A 24,514-nucleotide genomic window follows, 5' to 3' on the forward strand; every position below is an offset into this window, starting at 1 on the left:
GGATTGTCCTGAGGGATGCATGACCCATTGCTTACCGAAGCCAAGTGACTGGACTTACCCAAGAAAGTACGGTGCTATGACTTAAAGCATGTCTACCATAGAGACTAGCATACAATAGAGTTAGATTCATACATGCATCGTCTGTTTCATATCATCTTGCATCATGTTATGTTTTGTATCACATATCTGTGTTATTATGGAATAACTTGCCTTGTTGAGTTCTTTTGAACTCACTCCTTTTTGTGCAAATGTTTTGTTAGACTATTCCACAGGTATCGAAGAACTGGATGGCCAATTCTATGAAGCGCCCTTTGGTGAGTCACACTACCATCAAGGTGCTGGTGATCACGAAGACTACTGTGAAGATCCCTGATTGGATTATGCTGTCTACCTAGACTAGATCTTCTCGGGAGAGGATTCAGCCATGTCTCATGTCTTTGGTTTATGTTTTTGAGGATATTTTGTATAAAACTAAGGAAACATTAGTTTAGATGTTTATCTTTTATTTCTCTCTTTTGAGACTTGGATTGTAACCCTTAACTGTGATTCGAACTACTTTCCGCTGCGATTCAGGGAGTGATTTCCGCTCATTCTCTACACTCTGATTATATTTATGATTGGGTATCATTTACTTCACACTCTGATTATATTGTCTTCTTATCCTTATTTTAATCTCATTGTTTATATGACATTATATTGATTATTTTGTGTTCATGATTATGTTATCGTATATGTGGGAGGCATGGTTCCTCGATACTTGATCTTTGGGTCACATACCCGGGTATGCCAGGTAGGGTACCGGGGGTGGATGTGACACCTAGAATTCTCTTTTTCTTATGGAAGGCTATTTTGGGCAAGTTACCTGTGACAGATCTGCTCCTTGTGAGAGGCTGTAATGTCCCATCCCATTGTAGACTCTATGGTCACCTCACTTTTTCGGCACATCAACTCTTTACCCTATGCCCTTTTTCCAGCCACCTATGCCATTCTCTTAACCTTCATCAACTTCAAGACCTTATTACCCAATCAGATTGCTCTTCCCCTCACAGACAATAGAACTTCCGCACCCTTATCGTCGCTGTGGGCTTTTTGGGGATATTATAATTCCGTTATCCACTCTTCTCAGCCCCCAAAGCATCAAGATATCATGTTGCGTTTGCAACAGGCAATCCACGAGTTCACCCCTCTGCCCCCTCCCCTCTTCATTTCCCTAGCAAAACGTCACCACTCATCAGATGGGAACCGCCACCACCAGGCATGATCAAACTTAATGTGGACGGCTCCTCCTTTACTAATCCAACACGTTCAAGAATTGGTGGAGTCGCATGTGATTCTTCTCGTCAGGTGGTGTTTGCTTTTGGCCAAAGCACAGGCTGTCGAGCCTCTCTTATAGCTGAGGCACAGGCGATTTGACGAGGCCTGAGCCTCGCCCTCGACTTTCAGATCTCCTATATTTAGGTGGAGAGCAACAACCAGTCGCTTGTTCTCTCTCTTACGCATCCAACTTCTTGTAGCAGTTGGAAAGTCTTGTACCTAATATTAGATATCCGTAGGCTCGACACATCACTTACAGAATGTTCCTTCTCTTACATCCGTCGTGAAGCAAATTTTGCAGCTGATGAACTTACAGAAGTAGTGGCCCTTTCACAGGATGGGTTCATGTACCACTTCTCCCCACCCCCTTTTTATCTTGGATTTTGCTCTTTGACTCTTTAATGTGTAAGATCCCGCGAGAATTTCAGTTAAATAAATAAAGTCTTTATTTCCCAAAAAAAAAATTATCAGATTTATAAAAAAATAAAATTAATATTAAAGAGCAACTCGAGATACTATGAAAATTTGCCATAGGAAAACCTGCCAAGTGCCGATTGACTAGTTTCTAATCCCCTTATACCAAAGAAGAAAAAGACTTGATTCTAAGCCTCATGAGTCGGGAGAGATCTGATTCTTCTGAAAAAACGGCTGCCAAGCAGAGTTGTGGAATCATCTCACCTGCTGGATTTCATCTGTATCACATGGTCTCGGTCAAGAAACATAAATCTCCGCACGTGTCTCAATCCTTTGGTTTGCCGCGTTTTTACTTAACAATGTCATTGGTTTATCTTCGTCCAAGTAAAACGAAGAGAAAGGATTTCGGTTTATCTTTTTCCAAGAATCTCATCGTCTCAGGCGTCCTGCAGTGCATTCTCTGCTCGTCTTCATTTCGTTTTTCACTGTCATATGGCAGGACATGGAACATGACATTGGGCAATCTGCCCCGGAAGAATGTAACTTTTATGTATCACAACCTGAGGATTGACTATATTTCTTCCCATTCCTTTACAGGCTTCAGCAAGAAATCATAGTTAAAAAAAATGAGTTCCATAATAGGTTTTCAGATTCACCATGTCTGCTGTGCCTCCCAGTACTCCCTCCTTCACTTGAAATCCGCTGCTGTCCATGGTGCTGGTGGCCCTTGCCCTGTGTCTCTGCCTCTCGTTGTCCATGATAAGCTTCAGCGGAAACATGTACTAAGCTTCAATTCCCAAAGAACAAATGCCTCAAGGAATTTTCTACCAAGAGCTGCTTCAGTTAGCGGCTCCGGTGCCGAATACTCCGGTAAGCTCCTTGTTCCAACCCACGTCTCTCTAATTTCGTGGATGATTTTAGTTCAGTAGAAGTAGTCCCTGACGCATGAAGCACTTAACCTCTAGGGACCTCAAGTAGCATGAAGAAGTTAATCTTGATAATTCTCATGAATAAGATTTTGATTTTCAAAAGAAAAAACAACCAAAGGTTAGAGTTCCTGGCTCCAGTTACCTTGTGGCCCTCGGAAAGTAATTCAGGTGTTGGGATCACCGAATTAGGACCCTTTTTTTCATTATTTTATTTTATTTTTTCACTACAGAGCAGTTGTTGGGAACTCAAAAGGAGCGACAAGATCAGAAGGTGGCTGGGACGGATCAAAACGAATTACTGGATCCACCTGCTTTGGCTGATCCAGATAGTTGCTTTTTTGAGTTTAAGGGGATTCAGATACACCACAAGATATGTGAGGCACCAGATCAAGCTGAGCACTCATTTCAGGAACAAGCACCTTCCCAACTTAACAACCAAATTAACAGATTTGCACTTCCCATTATCTTACTACATGGGTTTGGAGCTTCTGTTTTCTCGTGGGATCGAGTTATGAAGCCATTGGCATCTCTAACTCGTTCGAAAGTTCTTGCTTTTGACAGGCCTGCCTTTGGGTTGACATCGAGGGTGAGTTATTCAAGCCTGAGCACCGATGGTGATGGCTTGCAACTTTTGAATCCATACTCGACGGAATTTTCTGTTCTAGCAACCCTCTCTTTCATTGATCTTTTAGCTGCGGAGAAGACAATCTTAATGGGGTATGTCATTTTTCTTCTTAAAGTTGTGACTCACAGCAACCCCAACACCACTAAAGGTGCTCAGCTGAAACATGGGCATATATTATAATGTGTATTTCATATTCCGTTTAGATGTTTACATTGGTGATATAATATACAACAGGCCTAGCCTTGAAAGAGCTGGGGGCAGCGGTTGGCCAAGGGTCTGGTTCAGTCATAGACTGGTACATGTATTCGTGTGATAACAGTCCTTTCCATGCTATCTATGAGAGTATTTGAGACTTGAAAACAATCTGTACCAGTTCTTTTGTAGCCCTTTTCTTTTTCTTGCTTCTAGAATGACTACCACATATTATTGGAATCTCCTTCCAAGGGCTATACCTACTGACTGCATTGTCCAAAATATAGACCATTGAGTATAAATTTCAAACAACTGCATGTTCGCCATGCATATGGACATGCTGTTGGGTCGATCATTTGTATGCCTTGCAAATGAGGAGATGAGTACCTCAGTTTTGTTAGCTAATGATATTAAACAGTAATTGGTTGCATCACAATTATTCTGATAGACTGTGTTTAGTTGAGATATCCACTTCAACCTTTATACTTATATGAAATTTATGGGTAGGTAGCATCATGTGGTAATTTCTGAGATATCAATAGAACTCAAAAGTCCTGTTGCAACTTTTTTTCTTTTCTGACAGCTGAAATCTGTCCAAACTTTGTAACAATGGGCTCCCAGGCACTCAGCCGGTTCTCTTGTGGCAGTTAATACATACTTTGAAGCTCCTGAGAGGGTTGCTGCTTTGATCCTTATTGCCCCAGCCATTGTGGCCCCAGTTGTTCTACCCAAAACCAGCAAAGGAAATCGAATGAAACAAGGGAACCAAATTGATGATGGAAACTCCAGTTTCTCCAATATAACCAATCCACTTATCAGGATTTCGAAGACTCTGTCAAAGTTTGGCAAATTCATTGTGCAAGCAATAATGAAAATGCTTAATCAGATGGTTGGTATGATTAGCTCTCTGTATAAGAAAGCCTTAACAGCGATTCTACGTTCAGCCTTTGCAGTAATGCTGGTGAGTTGGTTATTTCTGGATCCTTTGGACCAATGGTATAATTTGAGTCTATTCTCAACTTGGCATAGTCAATTGATTTTCTAAATCTAACAAATCATAGTCAATTTTGTGTTGTATTTAGGCTGTGTTGTAAATTGGCTGAAGTCCTTATGTTGGTGCATGAGAATCTGACTTTACCAGTTCAAATGACTTGGAGATGTACTTTTTAACTAAGCAAAAGTTCAACCAGTAATATCAAGTGATACATTTAGTACAAGGGTGTGAAACCAGCTAATCAGACAGATCAAATTTTCTGGGGTACACCTGAAACAGTTGGCAAAATTTTAATTCTTACAAATGAAAGTCAATTCTTTGTTGTTCTTAAACTGTGTTCTACATTAACTAAAGTTTATAAGTTTGTGCAAAAAAGCCTGACCCTACCAGTTCAATTGACTTGGAGTTGTGCTTTTTGACCAAGCATAAGTTAGATTTGGTAATATCTGGTGATACATTTTGCACAACTGCACAAGGGTGTGAAACCAGCTACTCAGATGAATAAAATGTTCTTTTCTGTTGCTCCCTTCATATTTTGGTGTACAACTGAAGCAGTTGGGAATTTTTTTTTTTTAAATTCTAATAGATCAAGGCAATTCTTTGTTGTTCTTGAACTGTGCTCTACATCGGCTGAAATCCATAGGTTTGTGCATGAGAACCTTACACTACCAGTTTAAATGACTTGGAGTTCTGCATTTTGACCAAGCATAAGTTTCCATTGATACATTTAGCACAAAGGTGTAAAACCAGCTAATCAGATAGATCAAATGTTCTTCATAGTTGCTCTACTTATAATTTTGGTGTACAACTGAAACATTTGACAATTTTTGGTGGACGACCAAATCAGCAACCTTTACCTTCAATTTTTCTCCCTGTTTAAGTTCAACTGGCTAGTTTGATATGCAGGTTAGGATGATAATTGACAAGTTTGGTGTGGCTGCCATCCGGAATGCATGGTATGATGCAAATCAAGTTACACCTCATGTTCTCAATGGGTATACAAAGGTAAGCTATCACCTTTTTCTTCTCTGTTTTCATTCAATCTGGTATCCTTAGGAGCTATTTGTACTTTTACTGTTGACAATGATATAACTACACCAATGCAGCCATTACGAGTCAAGGGTTGGGACATGGCTCTTGTGGAATACACAATAGCCATGCTTACAGATTCTGCGTCTGAATCAAAGCCGCCACTGGAAAAAAGACTCAATGAGATCTCCTGCCCAGGTAATTACTGTGAACTGAAATTCTTCAGCAATTTTGATTGAGAAGAATAAGGCATTAAGAAAAGGTGGGGTTGGGGTGTGTGACATTAGGGTTTCTATTTCTAGAACCAACCTTTGTGAATGAACATTCAGTATAGGTGTCTTTTGTGAATCTCTGTGCAAGATCTGAATATATTACACTTGGAGACAAATGACATTTCAGGAGAGAAACTCAAGTTATCTGTGACAGTACTTTTCTGTTGGGTAAGATTAATATGGAAAAACATGGTTACCTAGAAAAAAATTTCGTTGTTTAGGAGCAGCCAAATCTCTCCACCATCTCTGGTGTTTTCATCCTCTGGTTCTATGCTTGCCTGTCTCCCCTGCCCACCACAGTAATGTCTGATCCTATCCCATACCTTCCCCCAATACTTGATGCAGCATCATTCCATCCCCCCCCCCCCAACCCCCCCAATTTTCTCTGACAGATTTGATGAAGAGGATACCTTCATAGTGGACAAAGAGAGTGAAGATCACATTTCCCAGCATGAGGCTCTCATATTAGCTGGCTGTGTTAGCGGGGAGACTGTATGTCAAGGAATCTGTGTTACAAGAACTAGTCTCAGCATGATTACCATAGCTCAGGTTAAAATTTGGACATATTATGGATGTCCAAGATGCGCTAAGTGAAACACCATGGTTGATTGCTAGCAGTATTGTAACTCTAGAACCCTAGTAGGCAACACAATATTGGTCTTCCTTTTTCATTGAGATGTTGGTGCAGTTTCATGACCTTCCAGATGAACTTGATGATTACCAATTAGTCCCAAAGTTGGTCCGATGATGTATCATGATTATTATATGTTAATGGAGTTAAGGGCAAATCAGAGAGTTTGTTTCTACTGTGATCATGCTCGTGTAGACATCTAAAACATCAAAGTGTTCTTTGAAGGTTAAACACAAAAGTGGATTAGGATCATTTGGTTAAACTAAGGTAGAAAAGGTTATCATTATTCCATTATTATTGTGGTCATATAGGCCATGATGATCAGTAGTGCCGGACAAATTACTGGATTATATTCAAGTGTGAGAAAAAAACTTGTTGTAAAGCAGATTTACTTTCCATATTGAGAGTTTCCTTATTAAGGGTGGATTTGCTAAGATCTTTTTTAGGATCTTTTATTTTCTATGGTAATATTGCCACACTTAGGAAGATTTGATTTGTTATATATTTGGAAAGTTATTAATATAAATAAAGCTCCTGCTAAGTCCTTTAGACACAAGTCATATTTTCTCTTAGTCTTTCAACATGGTATCAGAGCCAACTCTGATATGAAGAAACCTTAGAAAAATTTTTTGAGCACCACCACACCTCCGCCTCTCTCTTTCTCACCTTCCACCACCTTCTAACCACTCCTACCTCATTACACCATTATCCTAAGCTGCCTTAGGACCAATATTGCTATTTCCGTCTGGTCTTAGGACCACCACGACCTCTCTTCAGCCTATTGCCACCATTGCAGCACTATCTGTACCCATCACTAGCCTCTCTTTCCTTTTTTTTTTTTTCCCATTACAACACTCTGCATCTCACCTAGAACCACCAACATGCCCTTTTATAGTCTAGTGACACCTCCTAGGGTATTGCCTTACTCTAGCGATACCCCTTGGAGTGTTGATCTCTTGTTTTCCTCCTTTCAACCTGTGTTACCTCTAGGAGCCATTGCCTCTACTCAAAGAAGCTCTTAGGAGTCTCGATCCAGGCAACCAGCGCCTCTAAATCCCTCGTAGTTCCTTTTTACCCCTCTTTTTTCACCTATGATTGGCTCTAGGCCTCTCGCCTGTTCCTTCGGGTGGACTTAAAGCCATCACCTCCTTATCCCTTATGTTTTGAGAATTTTTCTCCAAAAAGTTACTTTTTCATGCCTTGTTTTTGGTGGTGCGCACTTTTCTCTTACCAAGCCTTTTTTTTTCCTTAGTCTATGACCCTTTTTTTTCCTGCGATGGCAATCCAGTTACCCTTGCTTCTTCTGGTACATATGTTATTGAGAATCCTCCCATTTCTTTTGTTTCTAGGGGTCGTGCTTTTTCTCCTTTTCAGATGACCACTGTGAAGCTTAATGGGATTAATTATTTTTGTTGGTCTTTATTTGTTTCTTTTGTGGTTGGTGCTTGTGGTTTGACAGACCATCTTTATGAAACTTCAATTAAACCATCTTCCTTTGGTACGACTTAAGATAAGTGGGAAACAAATAAGTGCTTGGTTATGGGATTTCTCTTTGATTCTGTTGAACCAAATGTTGTAGAGAATTACCTTCTCATTCTTGATGCTGCTATAATATGGAAGGTTGTCAAGGCGACATACTCAAAAGTGGGTTATAATGCATAGTGCTTTGAGATTGAAGGAAAATTCATCAGCTGCAATAGGAGTTTCCCCTGTGTTAGTACTACAACATTCTTCGAGGCTATTATCAGGCTCTTGACTTCTATGGCTGTTTTCTCCATCCTATGCTGCGAATGTTGTTGCCTATCTAAAGTGGGAATACAAGCTCAGGGTGTATGGTTTTTTGGTAGGGCTTAATATTGAGTATGATCAGATCCGTGAACATATTCTCTTACAATAACCTTTTCCTTCTCTAGAGCAAGCCTATATGATGGTTGACATGGAGAATAGTGGTCGGATAGCTATGGTACATACTCAGACATTTGATAGGTCTACATTGGTGACTGGTTCTAGCAAGAATAAGCCTATTACTGATGACTCTTGGGCCCCCAGTGAAGTGCGAGTATTGTGGAAAAGGGCGTCATACAAATGACAAGTGTTGGAAGTTGCATGGTCAACCAACAAATTCCCGTGGAGGAGGTAGGAATGGAAATAGGGGCAACAGTCAAGCATTTCCATACCAACCAAATTTTGACACCCTAAGTACTCTAACACCTCTTTCCTTTGATGAGCTCGAGCACCTTCACCAGTTGATGTCCAGACTTAATGTGTTCTCTTCGGCACCGACTTTTAGTGCAAGTGTAGCATCTATCGTTGTTCCCCCTACTGATTCACAATCTTCCATAGGTATTTTTGGTTGTTTAGTGTCAATTCGACTTATCCCTCATGTATAATCAACTCTGGGGCAACCGACTAGATAACTGGTTCATCTTCCTTGTTTTATACTTAATCCTTTATTCCTTTGAGGGGTAGAAATGGGTGATACTTTAGTAAGTAAATTAATGCCTTAGATGGTGAAAGAATCATTGTATGCTCCGGAAGATAGATTATTATGAGTCATACTTGGCATTCAGGTTCCACTATTCAGGTTGTTTGAATGGCTGATGGATCTCTTTCTCCTATCTTTGGGAAGGGATTTATTATCTGTTCGCCTTCTCTTACCTTGTCTTCTATCTTGCATGTTCCTAAGTTTTCGGTTAATCTTATTTTATTAGTAGCCTTACTCGTGACATGAATTGCAAAATAGCTTTTTTGCGTTATCATTGTGTGTTTCAAGACCTGGAAACGAGGTGTACGATTCGCAGTAGTAGACAAAAAGGGGGGCTCTACTTGTTAGATGGGTCTCCATTAGTTTTTTCGAGGGCCTTTAGTTTTACTTCTCCTGCATTTTTTACCTTATTATAGCGGTATTGTTGTCTTGGCCACATTCCTTTACTTGTTTTGTCGAAGTTGTTTATTGATTTAGTTAAAAGGTGTAATTTAAATAATTTTCATTGTGAGGCTTGTATCTTAGCTAAATAAACTAGGCATATTTTTCCAATTTTAGATCATCGTAGTACTGTTCCTTTTCTGTTCTCCACTGATGCGCTGGGTCCTTGGACTGGGTCTCTCTGGGCATAAATTGTTTATCACATTCATTGATTGTTGCACTAGGACTATATGAGTCTACTTCACCAGAAAGGTGATGTTTTCCTATGTTTCTAAAATTTCCATAAAATGGTTAGGACAAAATTGGTGCCACATTCAAAATCCTTTGTACAAATAATGGGATTGAGTATTTGGGTGTTGCATTCCCATCTTACCTCACTGACCATAGCATCATACATTAGACCAATTGCATTGACGCTCCACCTCAACATGGACATCTTATTAAGGTAGCATGTTTCCTAATGTGTAATATGCATATGCCTCTTAGGTTTTTGGGGTGGTGCATCCTTATTGCAGCTTATTTGATTAACCGAATGCCCATCTTGAGTCTTGGGGCCAGCACTGCCCCTTTGAGGTTCTTTTAGGCATATCAGCCTTTTGAATACCATCTAAAGTTTTTGGTTGTGTTGCCTTTGCACAAAACCACCATGTTCATGGTAAGTTGGATTTATGTGGGCTACGGTGCATTTTCTTGGGTTTATGGTAAGAAATCTCGCTCTTGACACTATCTTGCACCCTAAAAAAAGAGAGATCTCGCTCGAGCGAGATCTTCCCTTTTTTTATAGGCCCACTCAATAAAACTCAAGGTCCCATCTCGGGGAGTTTCAAGGCCTAGGTTGGGCTCAAACTTGGTAGTTAGCCTAATTTAGGCCTTTTGAACACATTGGTGGCCTTAGATTTGCGAGAAAACAACCTAAGTGTGAGTTCTAAATCGACCCTAAGCTTGAAATCAAAATGTTGTAGGAATAAACATATAAGGTTATAAAACATGAAGTATAGAACTTTTAATACAGATAAATGAAAAGCAAGTGCATTAAATACATCAAATAACTTAAATAGCAACAAAATTCCATCCATATGAGTACAATACAACATCACATTCTTGACTATCAATAGGACAATAATACAACCGTTATAAGTTTAATATATATCAAATGTTCATAATATAAGTGTTGGGTACGTCTCATGCTTCACATTTTGTTGCCAACGACCTTCCCACGACACGCATGGGGGTCCTTGTAGAGGCCTTATATCATTTCGGGCCTCAAGATTTCCTTTGTAGTTAAGGCTTGGGCCAATGAATAGATGTTGTGGTGTTGGTTGAAGAACTCCTTCAAATGGCCTTGTTTGATCTTCCTTTCTTGACGTAGATGTGCTAAACCTTGCTGCAGGTGAAGATCTGGTGTCAATCAGAAAACGACAGGCTTTGGAGTAGTTTCGACAAGTTTAGAGGGCGAGAGGTAGTGAGGGAGAGCGAGACAGGTTGAGATCTTAACCTGTCTTGCTCGAGAGGGTGGATTTTAAGTGGCTGGGTGGACTGAGATCTCGGTCGAGTTTTACAATTCTTAACATCATCTCAAATCTCAAAAAAAAAAGGATGATCTCGCTACATCTTATATTGTGCTTGGATTATTCTGCTACACAAAAGGATTATAAGTGTTGTTATCCTAGTTCTTATCGTTTGTTTGTCTCTATGGATGTTGCATTCTAGGAACATGTTTCTTTCTTTTCCCTCACAACTCTTTAGGGGGAGAGTTTTAGTGAAGAGGTTCTGGTTTTTGAATATATCGTCCACAATTGACATTGATTCAGAGGTCGAACATATGGAGTTTGTGATTCCTCCTTAATTTTTTGAAGAAAAATCTCCCCACCTCGAAGGTTACATTCTAAACACTTGTGAGATGCTGGTGTATTGTTTTCGGCTGAAACTAGTTATGGCACTTGAAACTCATACTAAATTTTACGAAATTCATGGTCAATTTTTGTTCTCAACACCGATAGAGTTGATGCAGTTATGCATTTCCAAAATGGTCATTTGAGCTTTGAGATACTCAATTTTGGCCCGTGAGTGGATTATATAGACACTACGATCATTATTTTTGGGTTTATTTATTTAATGAGCCTAATATATAAGCCTATAAAGTAAGGGTAATGCTAAGATTAGAAGTTAAAGTCAGTGTTTGAATTAGGTTAGGATACTTTATAGTTGATGGAATTCTGTATTATGTTAATTTGTTATTCAGTCTTTAGAGTAAAATTCAGGTATCCGATCCCATTTAGTTGGGATAAGGCTTCTTGTTGTTGTTGTATTCAGTCTTTTTTTTTTGTCAAATTATATTCAGTCTTTAGAGTGATTAGAATTCATTTTTTGAGTCAAATTATAAATTTTAGAACCCCCCATCAATTAGAGATGATTTGGTTTCTATTATAACTTTTTATAAGAATTTAAGTGCTATTTGGCAGTGCATATGGGATTGCTATCACAATTTTAATTTCTTCTCTTCTCTTTTCTTTCCATAGAGCTCCTTCTAAACTTCTAACTGAAATCCTTCTTCTTCTTCTTCTAACTTCATAAATCCTCAACCCTGAATTCCTTTTCTTCTTCCTATTTTCGTACTCCCCCCAAAAAAGCCTGATTTGCAAACACTCATCTGCACCAATCTGATCGTTATAATCATCCCAAACTTTAGGAATCATCCCTATAAATCATTACCTAACTTCTCTCCAAGTTCTATTCCCTTCCAACTGCCATAATATATGTTCTTGTGAACAAAATTGTCCTAGAATCCTAAAATGTAAAACCTATCCTTTCAATTGAGATATATCCTAGATTCTAGAATGCTAGCCCCTAGTTGAACCTCTTCAATCTATGGCTACGTAAAATCCTATCAGAAGCCAGGTTGGGGATGATTCCATCTCTTCCCTATCTCATCCCCTACTTTTTTCGGTGGTACTAACTATGTCAGGAGGTCACTTCACCAACACTGAGCTACATGGGCTATTCAAGGATTTGGTTATGACTTGAAAGGAGAATGATGCAATGTCGGGGACTAGATTGAGACTAATGATGCTTGAGAAGAATGAAACAAAAAGTAGACAAGTTAATCGAAGAGTTGTAAAGATACTGAATTTCTTAGAATTATAAAGATAATTAAAGCTCAAACTAAGTAGGAGCTTCTAACTCATAGCTCAAATTTTGTGTGATGAACACACCTTATATGATATCATTGGTTTTCAAGATTCTATTCTTGAAGAGGTGGAGTTTGTGTCTCAAGTCTTTGAAGAGTAGGTTACTTCCATCGAGGCATGGTTGGAGAGCATGCTCTTGCCAGCAATCTTGCCATGCCGCAAAACTGAAATCTTGACTATTATGGCGAGATCTTGATTGAGATATGGGAATTTTGATCGGCCAACTCAAGGGTCCATCTCAAGGGCTTTTAAGGTTCAGATTGGGCTCAAACTTAATAGTTAGCCTAATTTAGGCCTTTTGAACACAATGGTGGCCTTATATTTGTGAGATAACAGCTCTAAGTATAAGTCTAACGTCTAAGTCAACCCTAATATTGAAATGAAATGTTGTAGGATTAGGAACAACAGGGTTATACAACATGAAATATAAAACCTTTAAGACATAAATAAAAAGCAAGTGTATCGAATACATCAAATAACTTTAATATCATTAAAATTCCATCCATATAAGTATCACAATCTTAACTCTCGAGAATAGAATAATAAAACTATATAGCCATTAAAAGTTCTACATAAGTCACGAATCATAAGTTCATAAGACAAGAATGGAATGAGATAAAAATTCAATCAAGCCATAGCTTGACCACCAATTCTAGCATCAGCTCCACCACTTGCTCCAGTTGCACCACCACCACCACAACCACATCATACTGACGGCTCCACATCGGCTCTCCAACTCGATGAGGTGGTCTTCCATATATTCCCTCATAGGATTATGGAAGCAAGGCACATGGGTGTATCATGGTAGCCACCAGCCAAGTGTCGCTTGAACTGACATTTGCCTCCATTGAGGGCTTTGCTACAGTAGTTGCATGTGATGGCCCTGTGGATCTACAGGGACTACATGTTGCCAAGTAACATCGTTGTCCTCCTTGATCGAAGATCTACTTGAAGTGGGCTTGATTGATCTTCCTTTAGTGTTGTAAATATGCTAAGAGTAGTTGTAAGTGGAAATCTACCTGAAATCTACAAGAAACCCAGCGAAAATTGAGAGTCCTGCGAGATCTAGCGAGATATGGCGAGAGTTTAAGCAAGTTGTGGGGACTCTTAGACCTCGCCCTTCATCTCATCTTGCTTCTCTAAAAGAGCAAGTCGAGCAAGATCTCGCCGAGGTCTCAAACCATGCATTGAGGCATGAATATACTATTCACAGTTAACATCGATTTAGAGATCAAGTACATGGAGTTCGTGATTCCACCTGAATTTTGTGAAGAAAAAGCTCTTGTGCCAGAGAATTGTTTTGGGTTGAAATTGAATGTGCACCCCATCAAACTCTTAAATTTTATAAGATTGATGGTTGGGTTTCTCCCGATACCAAGAGAGTTGATGCAGTTAAGAATGTTCAAAAAGGTCAATTGGGGTTTGAAATACTCAATTTTGGCCCATTGGTGGGTCTTATATACACTAAGGTTCTTACTTTTGGGTTTATTGATGTAATGGGTCTAGTTTATAAGCCCATCACTTGGGGATAATGCTGGTACTTGGGACTGGCTTGAGTTAGATTCAATACTTAATAGTTGTTGGAATTGCGTTTTTATTTTATTTACGATATTGATTTTTGTAGAATGATTAGGAATCATATGTATGTAATGCATCCTTAATTAAGTAGAGATGGTCTGATTTAATAATATGACCTTTTCCTATTAGAGTTTTGGTTGGTATTGTTGGGTAGTACATGCAGGATTTCTTCTCTTCTCTTCTCTTTTCCAACAGCTCCTAATCTTCTAAACCAAATCCTTCTTCTTCTTCTAACTTTATAAATTCCTTAGCCTGAATATTTTTTATTTTTTGTGTACTCCCAAAAATTAAAACTTAGGTCTACACCAATCTGACTGTTAGAATTGTCTTGAACTTCAGGGATGCATCCCATTACCTTCTCTTTAAGTTTCATCCTCATCCATCCACTATAAGCTACGTTCTTGTGTGCTCCAAGAAACTGTCCAGAAATCCTAAAACCCTAAATCTTGAATTTTGGAGTAAGTGAGATCTGAGAATACTACCCCCTAATTGAATGTCTAAAATGTAAGGCTACATCGGACTCAAAAGATGGTTCTCAAGTGCACTAACGGTGAACTATGAAGATGGCCTATCTAAATGCTTGGGTTTGCGAATTGAATTTGGGAAGTCAAAAAGAGAGGATTAATGTGGTGAAGGAGAATGCCTAGATTAAGCTCCAATTCAAGTGACACTAAGACCCATTGAATCTCATGTCAAAGGTTATGTTGTCCTTAATCTCATGGAGGCCTTGACTTCAAAGATAAAAGAACTATGGAGTGAGGCTATACTAGCAAAGATTGCTTGGAGTAGGAGTACAAGTTTGGCCTTTGTTGAAGTATATGCATGTTTTGGGCTTTTCACTGTTCACGTGAACAGTAGCATAAACAGTATTTTGCTTGTGATGCTACTCTACTTTCTATTTCTAATGTAGGAATCTTGCTATACAAGTTTTGGGAGTTTCTAGAAAGCATAGTTTCTATTTTCTATTAGTTACTAATTTTAAAACTTTCCTTTTTCAATACTTTCTATTATAGACAGAGTTTAGGAGTTAGAAGATTAGAAAGTTATGTGCATAAGTTGTACTATTTATTTCCATTTTTAGAGGGCAAGATGGCTTGCTTCTCAAGTTGTGATCTAGACTATTGATATCTATAAATAAGAGGCTGCGATTCTAGGAGTTCTAAGCTAGAATTGTAGGCTTATATGATTCCTATCCATTCTTCTTTTCTTATCTTCTTTTTTCTCCTTCTCAGTTCTTGTTATTGCATTGTTTTGGTTGATTAAAGTTTATTTTCTAACATGTTATCAGAGCAATAAATATCTGAGCCTGTGTTCAACCACAACTTGAGTTTGAGAGTCCTCTTTAAGTCCTTCTTACCTATCGCAACTCTTTCTGCTCCCATGTTTGCTTCAGAACCAAACAGACAATAAAGTGAAATAGTTCATCTTCAAGAGGTCTAATTCCAATCTATTTATGGCTTCAAGGTCTGGGCTTTCATGCATGGAATATTGTTGTTTCAAGCCTACCTATTTGTACTGAGATCTGCTAGCTGATGGAAGGCCTTGAAGCTTACTTATACCTGTGATGCCTGTCTCTGATTTATGTTGATAAGTGCTCTCTGCTACGGCTGATGACACCACTAGTTGAAGTTTTTTTCCCTCCTCCAAATTCTGCTGATCAGGTGTCACTGTTCTAAGCTACTCTACCTTAGTTATTTAGAGTTTGTTACTCTCTGCTACTGTGTTTCTTGGCTGTTTACATTTTTTTTTTTTTCATTCAGTTATTGACCCTTAGAATTTGGTTTTCACAGCTGATTCTAAGGCATCTCCTGATATGTTGAATGTGCTACCCACATGTCTTGATTTCCCTACCTAAATCTGCATTGCTTTTCTTTTCAGATTGAGTTCTTCATCTGGTTCTAGGTCTCTTGTGGCTAAGTTCTCTGTTTTAGATTCCTATATGTTTTTGCTCCATTTGGAGTTCACTTCCTTAATTTTCTATCTCTGCAACTGAGAATACAGTTTTTGAACCTCCGTAACGTGCCATCGTCATCTCAACCCCCTGATCCTTCTCCAATACTTGCTGCTGATTATTTGATCCCTTTGTTGTCTTGCAGACTTCGTCTCCATGAGGAAGAAGATGAGGTTTGTTTTGAAACTGCTGGTTCAATGTTTTGGGTTCAGTTTGAGTTTATTTTTATTTATTTTTTGAAAGAAAAGTAAACTGTAATGTTGAAGTATTTTCATGATTTGGCTGTCTATTACATCCTTCATATTTAATCTATTTGTTTTTTTTGTGTGTGTCAATACTTGCCTTTAATGGTTACCCATCTCCCTCATATATATTAGAATCTTGCCATTAAGAATTTTCCTTCCAAGTCTATCCTCCATTTATAAATCTAGTTCCTTTCATGTCCATCGCTTCTTTATTTACAAATAGCCTCTTGAAAAAATTGGTTTATTATAATGTTGCCATTATCTTAATCTACCATAGGGAGAGTTTGGAAGATGTTTCTTGGACTCAGATTTGCTAAACGAATGAAGATTATATCTACCATAAAGGTTTCATTGAAAATTGTTGCTTGGGGTATTTTTATACTAGATATTAGTTGTCATTAATTGTCCACATGTAATGCTACACGTGAAGGGGAGAATGATACCCTATTCTATATCTACTCAAGGTGTGCTGAAAGATATAACGTGTGAAGATCTTTGTCCTCCTAAGATGGGATTCTACAACAATACCTTTATCTACCTACTATTACCTATCTACTTGGTTTGTAGTAACCTATACTACTTTTACCTCCTTGATTGTGGTCCGTAGTAACCTATACTACCTTACCTGATTCGCATTAGCCTATAATGGTTTTTATTTATCTACTTGGTCCGGAGTAACCAATATTGTCTTTTACCTATCTACTTGGTCCGGAGTAACCAATACTGTCTTTTACCTACATACTTGGTCCACAGTAACCAATGCTGTCTTTTACCTAACCATACTTTACTTACTACCTCCCTTTTACCTAACCATACTTTACCAACTACTTGCCTTCTTGCAAAGTGCTTATATAAGCATTGGAGCTACAATTTTGAAGAATTAGTGTGGATATTCCTCCCTACTACTAGCATTATTTGGATAGTGCCTTTGATGCTATTATATTTATGGATCGCCGATTGTTCTCATTATTGGTGGTTTGTTTGACATCAAGAGTTAAAATTTTTTTTTTTTTTTTTGTTGGTGTTGATTATCTCTTGGGTGAAGTTCTCTCAGTGTTTATCGATGTCTGCTATTGCTACACATTCAAGATTGGTGCTAACTTTCAAGTTAATTCTTATTGTGCAAACTGAAGTTTGCTTTGTGTATACTCTAACTTGAGGGGGAGTGTTGAAGTATATGCATGTTTTGGGCTGTTTTACTGTTCATGTAAACAATAGCGTGAATAGTATTATGCTAGTGATGCTACTCTACTTTCTATTTCTAATATAGGAATCTTGCTACACAAGTTTTGGGAGTTTCTAAAAAGCATAGTTTCTATTTTCTGTTAGTTACTAATTTTAGAACTTTCCTTTTTCAGTATTTTCTATTTTGTTCAGAGTTTAGGAGTTAGAAGACCAGAAAATTATTTCCATAAGTTGTACTCATTATTTCCTTTTTTAGAGGGCAAGATGGCTTGCTTCTCAAGTTGTAATATAGACTATTGATCTCTATAAATAAGAGGCTGTGATTCTAGGGGTTCTAAGCTAAAATCACTAGAATCACAGGCTTATGTGATTCCTATCAATTCTTCTTCTCTTTTCTTCTCTTATTTTTTCTTCTTCTCAGTTCTTCTTGTTATTACCTTGTTTTGGTTGATTAAAGTTTATTTTCTATAAGCCTTGATGTCCCAAACTCTTGTGGCTAGCCTTGAGCCCAAACCTGGTTTGGACTCAAAATTTAGCCTTAAGGGTAGTCAGAATCAGCATATCCTGGCCTTGGATTTGGGTCAGGGTTAGGCTTTGCATGGTCAAGTGTTTGACCTTGTTCGGCTCCACCAGACCCTACCAATAAGATATTTTTATCAAATGTAGGACATAATACTAAATAATGAATTGTGCGATTTTCTTGTGGTAAGTGTCTGGTTCAGAGTTAGGGCCAAGGCTAGGGTCAACATTGAGTTTTGATTTGCCCTAGACAGGCTTGTGGCCAATAGGGTCAAGTGAGGATACTCAGTTTCATGGTCACAGTCAGGGTTTTAGAAAGCCTGGCATGACCCAACGTTATTGCAGCCCTCCTTAGAAATTGTGGTCCTCATCGAACATTTCTAGGTTTGATTCTTAAAGTCCATTTGTTTTTCAAATACAGACTTATTGGATGCAAGATTAGGAAACCGGCCTTCTTGGGGGTGGGGAAGTATTCTAGAAGGTCTGATTCTACAAACAGGTTTGTTTTGGAAGGTGAGTGCTTGTTTTAAAATTGACATTTGGTCCAAGTAATGGGTTCCCACTTTTGCTAGGTCTTGAAACCCAAACTCCGAAACTAGCGAACCATGACATTTCTTTTGAGCCTGAATTGATAGATCAGGGAACTGGTTTCGGGATGTAAATGTCCTCCATCGAGATCTTCAACAATCTGATGTTGAAGAAATCTAAAAGATCTCCCTTAGATTGTATGTGGGAGGCTGAGCTATTTTCAGTAGAGTCAGAGACACTTAAATTTTTGTAATAGTCCCCCTATGAAATGCTTGCAAACTAGCAGTAGTGGCATTATGTTTATGAGCATCTATGTTGAGAACTAGATGGTGCGCGCAAATACTAGAGAATGATTGGATAGAATTGAATGATCTAGGTCCTATCGAGATTGAAAACATCATTTGGAGGACTTGCATGAAAATCCTGGTACGGGTATGGGTTTCTCTATAGGGAATGAAGATTCATGTGTACACTGTGGTGTTGTGATGGACTCTTGAGATCATGTGCTTTTGGAATGCCTTTTAGCAAGGAATGTTTGGTTTGAAAGCTCCCTTCAATGTGGTCCTCCATCACAAATCACACTATCTCTTGCTAACCCGTTTCTGCATTGGGATGAACTATTCTGCAGAGCTAAAAACACTTTCAAAAGCTCATTCAATTTGCTGGTATCTTTAGAGGGCTTTTTATGAGCTTAATGGGAAGAGGTGGTCTCTCACGATGGTTATAATAACGGTGGAGAAGGCTCACCTAGAATTTAGGCAACAATGGCAGTATCTGTAGGTGGTGTTAGCAAAACAGCATGCATATGCATCACTAACACTGAGAACCACTTCTAATTGGACTCCTTAAGATCAATTGTGTTATGTCTTGACAGAGAAGAGTTCCAAAGGAGGTCTGGGCATAATTGTTAGAGATGACACAGGTTCTCAGCAAGCAATAGCCTTTATTTCTGCTTGTTGAAATTCAAACTAGCAAGGGGAAATCCTAGCAGTCAGGAAGGCCTTCATGTGGTTGTAGCTATGAGCCTCAAAGATATCTAAGTTGACAGTGGCTTTAAGGAGGTGGTGGAACTCTTCCCTGACTGAAATCAAACCTCTAACAAACTCTCTGGTGCTGTCAGATGTTCATGGTTCATTCTTTCCTTGCCATCTTTTCTAATTTTGTTCCAAGGCCCATGAATTGTACTTACATTTCATGGCTAGAATGGCCGTGTTTTATGTGAGATAGATTGACAGCAATTCCTTTTCAAGGCATCGTGAGATTACAAAGCCATTGATCGAGTATGCTCTCATGATGAAGAATTATCTTTCCTACCAAAAGCAAAAATTCATATTTGGGGGATACCTATCCACAAGGTTAACCTTCATCAAGAATGCAACTTGTGAGCATTTAAAGAAAGTAATATTGGTTTTCCTCTTTTTTTCTGTTCTTGATGTGTTTGACTGCATTTCTTATCATCCATCCAGGTTTGGTCCATTAAAATCATGTCGCTTTAAGTTTGTTTTCTCTTTTGTTTTTTTTTATTAGCCATTTCCATGGAACTGATTATTTCAAGGTTACATTTCCCCCCCCCTGGCCATTGCTATACAGTGCTCATTGTCACGGGTGATAGCGATCGACTTGTCCCTGCATGGAATGCCAAGAGGTTGTCACAAGCGATACCTGGATCCAGTCTTGAAGTGATTAAAGACTGCGGTCACCTGCCTCATGAAGAAAGAGTGGAGGAATTTGTTTCAGTCGTTGAGAAATTTCTCAGAAAAGTTTTTGGTGCTCCGGAGGAACAACTTCTGCAAGTAGCTGTATAACATGATTGACTTTTATCATAGGAATTGTGGTTATTGTTTTTCTTTGTTCTTTTTTCAGATAGCCGATGCTGTGTTCTTCCCCATTCTAATTTCTAAGTCAGCGTATGATATATTCCAAGGAAGTGTTTGATATTTTTAATGAAAACTTACATAGAAATGCTTCTAAACGAGACAAGTTTGCCATTCGTAAGGTTGCTCCATTTCAACCTAGTTGTCACAGTTTCAAGTCGGGTTGCTTCATTGCAACCTAGCAGCCACAAGTTGAAGTTGGGCTCTCCAAATAGGAGAGGTAAAGCTATACATATTATGACCCATCCCCGGATCTCATTGTGGTGGAAGCCTTGTACAAGGGTATGCAATTTTACCACTAGCAGTGCAAATATGCAGAAATTTGCCATTGCCAGTGTACAATGTTCCATCCTCACCCACGATTACAGAAGCATAAGCCATTCATATCCGGTTTGTTTTAACCTAAAATAACTAGAAAAGGAAACTTACTGTAAAGTATAGATATCTAGCCAAACTTTTTTAACATGGTTTCCAATTCCTAGAACCTTTCAGTTTCAAGCACAAACATTTTCTTTTTGAGGTAGAAAGTGAATTTATTCAGGAGCAAAACTGTAGAAGATTGATTACATAGATCAATCAAAGACAGATCGGAATTGAGAATAATTGCCGCACCAGGGACGACAATGCCCTCCTAGCTAGGGAATCTGTTACTGTATTAGAGAACACACAAGAAACAAAGTGGGCCTTCAAAAACTATCCTCTAGGATGGCCTGATAGAAGTATGACCAAGGATATGGGCCTTTTGAAGTGGGTTCAGCACCTCTGCATTAAGATTTACATATGACATATTCCAGCCCATTCCCTAGTGCTTCCAACGGAGAGCCAGTGCCTCCCCTCTGCTATTGCTGAAATTGCAAATACTGGTCTTCTGATGGAGTCTCTACTCTCTACGAATCACTCCAATACGGCAATACCCCCTTGCACCTCGCAGAAATCTTCAACCACCCTTTATTAGGACGTTGCCAAGTCTCATTCTCTTTCTTGTCTACCTTCTTCCTCATGGGGCAGTTGCTTCAGGCCTTTCACTCTGTAGAACTCTTCAAAAGCATTAACAGCCTTGTTATCACCTCATCATGAGAATCTTTCATACCCAAGAGAATCAAAGAGTTTCTTGAAAGCCACATTGCTCCATGCACTGAAGGTAGCAAGGCAGTTCAACATTGATGCTTGCACCTTTCCAAACTTCTTCCAATTTTCCCATGACAACATCCACTGTTGCAATGTAAAGGAGGAGGTAGCAAAGAGGGCAACCAAACCATGTAGCTTGGGCAAACGGGCATTTTAAAACTATATGGTCCAGAGATTCTACCTTGCAATTACATCTGGGACACGGTGCTTGAGCTGCTAACATTCTGGTAACGAGTCCTTTACCAGAGGCTAGTCCACCACCACATGCACGCCATAAGAAGGATTTAATTTCGGGTGAAGAGAGACAATTCCAGACCAAAGGAGTTATGTGCCTTCTACTAATTCTTGGGGCCGATGGCTGAACTGCTTATTCTTCTTGTCTCGAGCATAAAATATGCTGATCTAACAGAGTACCTCCCATCATTGCCAGCTCCCAAGTTAGAATGTATTCAGTAGCAAATCTTGGGATCTGAATTTTGAGAATTCCTTGTGCCTCAATATGGATGAAAAGTGCTATTAATGAGGGCTTTATTCCATTCAGCTGTGTTCAAATCCACTAAATCTGAGATTTTATCAACGGAAAAGGAACTCTGAACCTGCTGCTGCACTTTAAAACCCATCAATGATGGCACCCACTTATCAGGAAAAAAATCGTTTACTGTGCACATCTCTCAGTGCATAGCAATGCGGCAGCAATGAGTGACACGTGGAAAATCCAAATTGAATGGCTAAGATTAAAAACCCCTCTAAACCTAGAGTTGAAATGGATCTAGTCATCTACCCGCCCTAAAAACCCGATTTAACGCGCTCGAACCGAATTTGGTTTTCTATTCTATGCTTTCCTGCTTCAAATTTCCACAACCCCATTCTCACTAGCTTCTCCTCTCTCTCTCTCTCTCTCTCTCTCTCTCTCACGGATTGAGTAGCAGTGGAACCCTTTTCGAAGCTTTCTCAACGACGGCAACAACGACGATCAGGCAACGATCAACAACAGCAATTGGAACCCTAAGGTGTCAACGATCTGCAAGTTGAGAAAGCTTCGATCAACAACAGCAACAGCAATGATCTCCTCAAAATTTCTCTCTCTTTGCTCATCTTCTTTCTCATTTGGTTTCTTCTTCTTTACGATCTGCCGGCAAGGTTTAATCTTGGCCTGCTCAGTGACTGCCGGCACCTGAATGTCTACACCGATATTTGCCCTCACGCCCCAAACAGGGGACTCGGTCAGCCGACCCAACATGGATGATGGAACAATTGTTCTACGATGCTGAAGCATACATTTAGGTAAAAATGAAGATTTTCCATAACGCTGAAATTGACCACCATTAGCCTTTTAGAAATAACCACAATGCCATGAGAAAGCCTTATAGAAAATCTAGAACGCATCGAACTATTCCGCAGACTACACATGGTTAAATGGCTACAGAGAAAGTCTTTCCATGGCCGGAATCTGCTTAAATCAGAAAATTTTGCCGGACAATTGTTATCTGGTAAGGGAGAAACAATTATCCGGCAAAACAGAAGCACAAATCTTCCTAGAGCATTCAAAATGGAGAACAAAAGGCAAGAACATATATATTCAGTAGCGACTCTGCTTTGCTAGTATTTGACGGGGAGAGTTCATCCCGACAATAACGAAAAGACTCGGGTTTTCTGTTTTGGGTAAAGATATCCGGTTGAATTTTTATAAAATGGGTTTAGATCTGAATAATTTAGGGGTTTTTAATCTTAGCCATTCAATTTGGATTTTCCACGTGTCACTCATTGCTGCCGCACTGCAGAGAAATGTGCACAGCAGACAATTTTTTCCCCACTTATCATACCAAACTGAGATTTGCTCACCATTTCCCACTTACCATATGAGACCCTCTTTCGAAACCTTCAATCCTTCAAATATTCTTCTCCAGCCCCATGAAGGAGACCTCTCTAGTCGAGCATATAGAACATTAGAGTCAGAGAATACACAGCTTTCATCAGTCTTACCCAATCCGTATTTGGCTTATTGAAGAGCCTTCGTGTTGCCTTTGAGAGCAACGCCAAATTTTGCATTGTTGGGTCTCTAAGTCCCACTCCTCCTCAGCCTTACTTTGAGTAATTTTATTTGAAGCCAGCCAGTGGATTGCACTTGAATCTTCACTCCCTCCCCAGAAAAAAATTGCCCTTTCTAAGGAAGCTTGAAGTGCATGCCTATGGAGTTTGACACAAGTTGAGCTGAAGCCTTCACTTAAATCCCTCTACTAGCATGGGTCAAGTAGCTCTTTTCCCACCCCTTTAACTAAGAATATTGTCTCTCTAGGATAGCAGCTTGCTATAAATGTGCCACCTCTTCTTCGTTTTCTTTTCTGTCCAAGGCGATTGAGTGGAATGAATTCTGCTAATGTGCACGGAGTTTAGATGAAACCAGGGTGGACCTTAGGGCTGCTTGGAAAGCTTCAAGCTTCCCTTCATTCGCTTCACGAGAGCCACACAACACATAGCTCGAAGTCAAAGGGCCCGTACTACCTGCCTAACCCTTTGCTCCAAGGGACCGTAAATCGGAAAGCGCCTTCTAAACCACTCGGCAGAAGGGAAGGGGCCTATGTATTTGCATGGCCCAGCTGCTCCAAGGAAAAGAATAGAAGAGACATTTGTGTCACATCCTCCCAGCCGGTACCCTAATTGGCATACCCGAGAGTGTGATCCACGGCCCCGAAGATCAAGTAATGAGGAAATCATCCTCCCACATATACAATAACATAATCATAAACAGGAAATAATCAAGGTTTAAAATATTATAAACAAAAGATTAAAGTCAAGAAATGAATAATCAATATAATCAGAGTGCAAAAATGATACCAGATGTAATCACATCAAAATAAGTAGAGTGAGGCGGAAACTCACTTCACAAAATACTGCGGAACACAGAATGTAAGTCTAAAAGAAATAATATCTAAAACAAGGAACTAAGAGAAATATCTAACATCAGGGTTTTCTATTCTATAAATAACGTCTT

At 39.2% G+C, this 24,514-nt stretch overlaps 1 protein-coding gene across 3 annotated transcripts; it reads left to right on the top strand.

Annotated features, from left to right (window-relative positions):
- Positions 1-1,965: 1,965 nt before the first annotated feature.
- On the top strand, positions 1,966-21,297 carry LOC149024262 (alpha/beta-Hydrolases superfamily protein). 3 transcript variants are annotated; one of them, XM_089144569.1, is made up of 7 exons: positions 1,966-2,598; positions 2,888-3,374; positions 4,096-4,435; positions 5,375-5,473; positions 5,575-5,695; positions 16,189-16,216; positions 20,111-20,231. In XM_089144569.1, the coding sequence occupies exons 1-7, from the start codon at positions 2,355-2,357 to the stop codon at positions 20,127-20,129; spliced, it is 1,338 nt and encodes a 445-aa protein (XP_089000695.1). In that variant the 5' UTR covers positions 1,966-2,354; the 3' UTR covers positions 20,130-20,231. The 3 variants fall into 3 exon arrangements, with proteins under 3 accessions (XP_089000695.1, XP_089000696.1, XP_089000694.1); XM_089144568.1 differs by lacking the exon at positions 16,189-16,216 and having other exon boundaries at positions 1,972-2,598; positions 20,111-21,297; XM_089144570.1 differs by lacking the exons at positions 5,575-5,695; positions 16,189-16,216 and having other exon boundaries at positions 1,967-2,598; positions 20,111-20,294.
- The last annotated feature ends 3,217 nt before the right edge of the window (positions 21,298-24,514 follow it).

Source organism: Hakea prostrata, chromosome 2 (assembly GCF_041222555.1).
Source record: "Hakea prostrata isolate BN-2017 chromosome 2, UWA_Hpros_2, whole genome shotgun sequence".
NCBI classification, from domain to species: domain Eukaryota; kingdom Viridiplantae; phylum Streptophyta; class Magnoliopsida; order Proteales; family Proteaceae; genus Hakea; species Hakea prostrata.

Coding starts and splice junctions, on each gene's coding strand:
- LOC149024262 (XM_089144568.1), top strand. CDS start 2,355: ATGAGTTCCATAATAGGTTTTCAGATTCACCATGTCTGCTGTGCCTCC. Junction 2,599..2,887: donor CTCCGGTGCCGAATACTCCG/GTAAGCTCCTTG, acceptor TTTTCACTACAG/AGCAGTTGTTGGGAACTCAA. Junction 4,436..5,374: donor CAGCCTTTGCAGTAATGCTG/GTGAGTTGGTTA, acceptor TTTGATATGCAG/GTTAGGATGATAATTGACAA.